We start from the raw sequence: 7,306 nt of genomic DNA on the forward strand, positions 1-7,306 counted from the left end.
TCAGTCTAAAAGTTCCCAGCTCCCTTTGGTAGTTCTTTAAGAGGTGTCCTCAGTTTTGACAACTGTGAGATGAACAGATTCTGATAATGCTTACTATTTCTCTAGACTTTGATGGGATGTTATCTTGCTTATTTGCTACTTTTTGAATTGCTTACCTGTCCTTTTAAATTGGATTAAACATTTACCCCTCTAATTCTCTCAAATTTTTCTTTTTGATTTCTTTGATTTTCATCAGATCCTAGTTAAAAACCTCACTTTCTACAAGAAGTCTTTATGGAACTAACTTACTGTTAGTGCCTTTCCTCTGTAAATCATCTCCTCTATTTTCCTTGGGTATATATAGTTGTTTGCCTGTTGTCTTTTCCATGAGACTGGGAGATCCTTGAGAACAGAGCCTTTGACTAGTACAACACACATTTATGTTCAAAACTCATAAAATATAGGCATAGGGCCAGCTAGGTGGCACAGTGGATGGAGTACCAACCCTAGAGTCAGGAGGAAGCTGAGTTCAAATATGGCCTCAGGTACTTAATACTTAGCTGTGTGACCTTGGCAAGTCACTTAATCCCATTGTCTTGCAAAAAAATAAAATAAAATAAAATAAAAAAGATAAAAGAACTGAGTCTTGTAAAAACCAAAAAAAATAAAATATAAGCATAGGGGGATTTTTAAAAAATACAATTCTCTCACAAGTCTTATTAGTAATGGAAATACTCCATTACAGCTGTTTTTATTACAGCCAATACAGCCATTTCTTTAAATACAGGAATAAAACAAGGAAACCCATCCTCATTATTATTTGATACAATTCGGGAGTTGCTCATAATAACAATATAACAAGAGAAAGAAATTAAAAGCATAAAGATAAAGAAGTAAACCATTCCCTTTTGCTGATGACATGATAGTATACTTAGAAAATCCTGGGTAATGCAGAAGGCTAATTAATTAATAGTTTCAGCCAAATTACAGGCTACAAAACTAAATAGCATTTCTAGATAATAAAATTCTATATAAAGAGATGATAACAGAAAGGAAAATTCTGTTCTAAAGAAGATTAATCTGCAGAGGAACAAAGGTACAGCTTCAATTATAAAATGTACCGTAAACATAAAGAACTTAAAGAACCATTTATTAAGGACCTACTATGTATGTATCAGGGACTATGCCGAGTCCCTTACAAATATTATCTCATTTGATCCTCGCAACAACTGTCGGAAGTAGATGGGGCTATTCTCATTCCCATTTTACAGTTAAGGAAACTGAGGCAGAGAGTGATGAAATGACTTGCCCAGGGTCACAGCTAGGAAGTACCTGAGACCAGTACACTATTCATTGTTCCACCTACTTGTCTCCTAGAAGGGTAGATGTCTTTTTAACCAAACAAAAGCTAGAGGTAATTACAAATGATAAAAAGTGATCACTTTTATTACATGAAACTGAGAAGCTTCTGAACAAACAAAAATTACTGCACCAAGAAGAAAGGAAAAAGTGGCAGGAAGAGCTAGATGGTACAATGGTTACAGCCTAGACCTGCCATCAGGAGGACAGAAGTTCAAATCTTGCCCTCAAGACACCACCTAGCAATGTGACAAATCATTTAACAACTCTGAGTCTCAGTTTCCTCTTCTGTAAAATGGGAATAGCAGTAGCTACCTTCCAGGGCTGCTGTAAAGATCAAATCAGGTATCTGTAAAGCACTTTGCAAAATTTTAAATTCTATAAAAATACTATTAAGTGACTCTGGCCAAGTCACTTAACCTGTCCGAAAACCTGAATGAGAAAAATAAATCACATCTACCTCGCAGGTTTGTAATGAAAATCAAAGGAGATAATATTTGGAAAGTACTTATACTTAATTCTAGTGGATTCTGAGACCAAGAATTAAAAATACTCTTTCTGATACAGCAGTTGATGGTTAAGCAAACATCAGCGTGATAAATCTGTTATTATCAATAAAGAAGTCTACATTTAATAGAGTCAGTTGGTGGTCAGACAAGGAGCCTGGCCCCAAGCAAAAAAGCCCCTTCTTCATTCTTGGAACTGCGGTTTGCAAATGATCTTGTACTGAGTTTTAGGTGAATATATTTTATTTTTTATATTTAGAAAAATATTTAACTAAGGTTGAAAGTATTTCTGAATGTAGGGACTGACCTAGTTGCAGTAAAGTGAAATGACCAGCAGAGGACGACAATTAGCCATTTTCTTTCAAAATGTCTTTTAAATTGAGTAAACAGATTTTTTTATATTTTCTAGTCTTCCAGGTGAGGATTTAACAAAGCATCACTTTGCTAAACTGAAGAAGATCCAGGACAAACCAGTCTAACAATAAAAGCATCCCATGTTTTCTAAAGAAGTGTTGGAAGGATGGCAAATACGCCTCCTAAGGAGGGTGTACCGTTTTTCATGAGGAATTCTCAGTTATGAGAGGGATTCAGATGGATCACATCCAGCCCATGGGACAAGCTTCTACTTCGCCTCTTGATCCAATAGAATTTGTTAGTTTTTTAAAACTATTTTATTGAGTTTTCATCTTTACATATCAATCACAAGTAAATGCCTCCAATTTGGAGAAGACTGAGCCCTCTTCTCATCAGAAACCAAACCATCAAAGCTTGAAGGACAGAATCGAGTCAGACTTGTAGGGAAGCTGGTCCAACATATTTATGAACACAAGGCAGCCATCCCATGTTAGATGCAAGGGAAGGATGGAGAGGAAAGGGAACCAGGGCTCCCAGAAGAGGAAGTCCCCTCTCTATCGATGCAACTCAGCAACTTATCTACACTTCAAACAAGAGACAGGGCATGTACTCCTTACTCCTGGGAAAATCTATATTGCCTATATTTATTATCTACCTAGATAATAAAATTAAATACATAGGATTACAAAGGAGATAAAGAATTTTTAAACCCCAAGTTTATGGACCCCCTGAAAACTATCCAGCCCGCGGGGGCCCAAGATTAAAAAACCCTGTTTTAAGAGAGTGCCTGGGGGCATCTAGGTGCTGTGAAGAAGAGGAAAGAGAAAGAAGGAAAATGATTTTGAGAAAGGCCTCTCTGATAGCCTCCAACAAAAAAGAAAAGAAGGAGGAAAAAAAGAAGAGAAGAGAAGAAAGTTGCCGAAACTACTGGACCTTAGTGACTTGACAATCACACAGACAATACATGATAGAAGCAGGACTGGAAGTCAGGGGAATCCTGGCTTCAAAACCAGGCTCCACCCACTCGATACCCTGCCTCTCCTTGCATGATAGGGTATAAAGAATAAGCAGTTCATGCAGATAACTTCAACGGTACTTTTAGAGAAGCACTCCTAAAATAAGGTAGAAGGAGGAATGGGGAGTTGGAAAAAAATCTGCAAGTTCCTCCGATTGTACCCATCTAGACCCTTGGGTAGGCATAAAGGCCTTACTCCCCTCTGAACCATTCCAGTTTGGGGTCAGCGAAGGACTTTCACCTATATCATCTCATATATCTACATTTCTATAAGGCTGTCGGGTTGAGAGATGGGGGAAACTGAGGCATATAGGATGATCACACGGGTCTATGGTCACTCACACTATTAAAACTCTTCCTTTCCATGGCACTACATTTTCCTTCCTTGTCTCAGGGAGGATCTCTTTTAGTCAAACCACACAGCCTAGGAAGCCATCTGATCCACCCAACTCAACACTGTCACTCTCCAAAAACAAATTTAACAATTAACATGGCGTCCTACTGATCTAGTCTGGGAGCATCTGAGCATCTGACTGCCTAACTAACCCAGGAATAATGTAATTTTCACATTAACATTATTCTTCCCTATCTTTGGGACATTGTCTCTTTAAACTTCACTATTACTTGAAGGGGAATGGGGTGTGGTTTTCTCCATGTTACATACCAGGGGTTTCTAACCTTTTTTTGGCTTTTATTTGGCCTGACAGACCAGTGATGCCTATGGACCTTTTCTCAAAATGAAAAATGAATAAAATCAAACCCATTGATATTTGAAGGTTAATAAAAATCAATGTCCCATCTAAATTCACAGGCTGACTACAATCTCAACCCAGATTCCTGGAGATTAACAGACCTCAGATTAAGAACCCCCATCTTAGGCAACCAAAATAATTCATCTATGCATGAAGAAGACTGCAAAATCAAGGAGAACATCATTCAAAATGGAAATTTGGATCTGAAATGGACAGATAATTGAGTGAAGATGTGTGGTGACATTTTTTTTTAACATTTTACTTAATTTTTTGGTTTGTCACTTTGTTTCTGTTATGCTGCTAATTCCCTCCATCTGCCACTCCCCTTTCCACATATCAAGGCAGTTAGAGGAAAGAAGGTAACCTCGGCAGCATTCAGGAGGGAGCTGGGAAATCACATGTGTTCTCAGCTAGGCAGTCTTTTTTTCCCTTTTTCTCTTGCCTTTGTTATATAACAGACAACCCTGCTAGGACCAGCCTTATGTAACATTTTTATAAATGAATAATTTTAGAGCAGCAGTAATAATTGGATTATGAAACAGCCACTGCCTACCTCCCTGCGCCTACAGATTGAAAGATCATCAGACAGGGAAGGCCCAGGAAAACATACTCAATCAGAAATGTGACAATGGTATAACATTTTGGATGCTGAGAAAGGCATTGGTGGGTACGGCAGAAGAGAGTGCTGTTAAGGAATCAGTGGAAAGGCATGCAAATATCTTTTTTTCCATCTAGATGTATGAGTCTAAGCAAGTCACTCTTTGTGAGTCTCAGTTTCCTTTTCTGCATTGAACTAGATTATGCCTACAGTCCCCCTTCCTGCTCTAAGATGCTATGAAATTCTTTTGCCTACCCATCTCAATTTTCAAAGCTATCTATTTGCTTACCAGGAAAACTTCCTAACAATTAAAGCTGTCCAAAGTGGCTCCAGTCACCTCAGGGGGGAGTGAGTTCATCCTCTCTAGATCATAGGATAAAAGTCAGGAAAGCACTTTGGAACCCTGAGAGAGCTATCCATGTCTTTCTATAGCATTTACCTTTAAAATAGTATGGGCTGCTTTGACATTTCTTCTTGAATCCAAATTATGCAGTTTCCATTCAAATGTTTAAGTTCATTCAAAGCTATAAATTCCACTTGGAAGAGCAAACTTGAATCTGTAACTCACCGTCTTTGGGTTCCATTTCCCATCTGCTCCTCCAGTGTCTGTAGCTCTTCTGTATAAGCCGCAATCCGAGCATTGCAGACCATCAGATTTTTAACTGCCTGTAGGAGTTGGTCTTGTTGAGTACTCAGTGAAAGGAGTTTGCATATTCCTTCACGCATTCGGTTCTCAAAGTCAAGTTTTCCTTGAAGGCTGCCATCCTAAAAGAAAGCAAACTGATGGTGAAAAGATTGGGGAATAACAAGAATGGTTGTTTTTTTTTTTTATGAAGAGAAAGGAAGGGAAAGAAAAAGAGGAAGAATTTAATTTTTCTATCCCCCAGCATAAGGTATTGTACCTGTTAGATAATTCATATATGTTTATGGAATTGAACTACGCTTGTTCTATATATTTCATGAGAATGCAAAGGACTAATTGCATTTTCCACTTATGTGACTCTTAATTAAGCTGCTGATCTGAGGGAAGGGATCATAATTATAGGTGCCAGCAAAGCTTACCCTAACATTTATTTCTCTGACTAAAAGTAAAACTTCCTTCTGGATGTAGTTTAACAGATAAACAGAAATATCAATTTGAATAAAAAGATGAGTAAAAGGCACCAAAAACTTTTTAAACTTAGTATCTTAAAACTGATCAGGAAATGTGAATAAATTAGTCATTTAGAAATTCACTACTTTAAGGAAATGGGTAATCTCTACAAGAAAAGGAAACTGATGCTTAAGAGTATTAACATTTTGCATAGATTACCAGGAGAGATAAGCTTTACTAGATTTCTTAATTTTGCTTATCCAAATGAGGTATATTAATCACATGCCAAGAAAACCATTTATTTAATTAGAGTCCTTTGGTGTAATTTTATTACATTGCAAAACACTCTGGTGTTGTGGTGAGGAAAGCTTGAATTTACTGTGTAAATACATCTAATGAATGAAGGATTTTCTATCAGCAATGCCTTTATACCTGTTTAATTTAAATTATCCCAGGTCTTTTCTTTTTTCTAAACAATACTTGCCAGTTCCCCAAATGAACTTCTTTAAAAGAACTAGTAAACAATTTAGTCTTGTTTTATTTGGCCTTGAGTAAGTCCCTGAATGCTGCTGTGTCTTAGATTCCCCTCCTGTATGATAGGCACAAAGTGCCTCAGAGTTAGTGGGAAACATGCTTTGTAAGCTATAGAGCATTACAAGTAAATGTGACCTGTTTTGAGACCAAGCTTATTTAGGACCCAGAAAAGTGTATGAGGCCACAGGGAGTTGAGATGAGCATCCTGAATCTCCCTAAACACAACTTAGTTCCCCAGATCTCTCTTTGGGACCCAGAGCCATCCAACATGAAGCTAGCCTAAAGGAGGATGGGAGCTGAATCTGACAGTCAAGGAAATGGGTTTAAATCCCAGCTGCCATTTACTAGCTGGATGATCTTAGGCAAGTGATTTACTCCCTCTAAGATTTTTTACTTTTTTTGTGTGATGGACTCCATTGGTAGTTGGGTGAAATCTATTGTTACGGCTGTTTCCAGAAAATGGTAAGTTTCAGTGAGAGACTGGGAGATGTACTTTTTTCTCCTTCCAGACTCAGAGACCCCCTGAAATCCATCCGTGCAGGCCAGGGTTTGAAGGCCTGGGATGATCTCCAAAGTCTAAAACTCTGTGGGCCCTCTCTGAGTGGACCCTATTTCCATGTCAAGTTCAAAAGCTGTCATACCCGGGAGACGCCACCAGATGGCGACAGCTACACTAGAAAAGCAGCTTCTACCTCTCACCACGCAGGGTGCCCCCAACATCTCCCCCAACGCTCACTGCAGATCTGAGGGGGGTCCAGAGAAAGTCATTTGCTTTTCTGAGGTGACAGCTATGTAGCTCACATTTCTTTGGATGAAGGTTTGTCCTTAGGAGGTAGATGTGATTATTAGCCCCACTTAATAAGCGAGGAAACTGAGGCAAACGAGTGAAGTGACTTACCCAGGGTCATACTGCTAGTTAGTGGCTGGGAAGTTTGAATTCATATCTTCCTGACTCAACATTCAGCCCTCTGAACTATGTGGAAGGGGAAAGGAGAGGAATACATCTAACAAGAAACGGATTCTCTTCCTAGGAAGGCTAGTTAGGTTACTTAAAGTCAAATAGACTGGGGGCAGCTAGGTGATGTAGTGGACAGAGCCTGCCCTGGAGTCAGGAGA

At 38.6% G+C, this 7,306-nt stretch overlaps 1 protein-coding gene across 1 annotated transcript in view; it reads right to left on the bottom strand.

The window, feature by feature from the left end:
- Nucleotides 1-5,320, bottom strand: part of RTKN2 (rhotekin 2) — a 63,870-nt gene extending 58,550 nt beyond the window's left edge. The window contains exon 1 of the mRNA XM_074236307.1: nt 5,132-5,320. Coding sequence (XP_074092408.1) covers nt 5,132-5,289 — 158 coding nt within the window. The 5' untranslated portion in view covers nt 5,290-5,320. The remainder of the gene's footprint in view (nt 1-5,131) is intronic.
- Between the last annotated feature and the right edge of the window lie 1,986 nt (nt 5,321-7,306).

Source organism: Macrotis lagotis, chromosome 4 (assembly GCF_037893015.1).
Source record: "Macrotis lagotis isolate mMagLag1 chromosome 4, bilby.v1.9.chrom.fasta, whole genome shotgun sequence".
Lineage (NCBI taxonomy): Eukaryota > Metazoa > Chordata > Mammalia > Peramelemorphia > Peramelidae > Macrotis > Macrotis lagotis.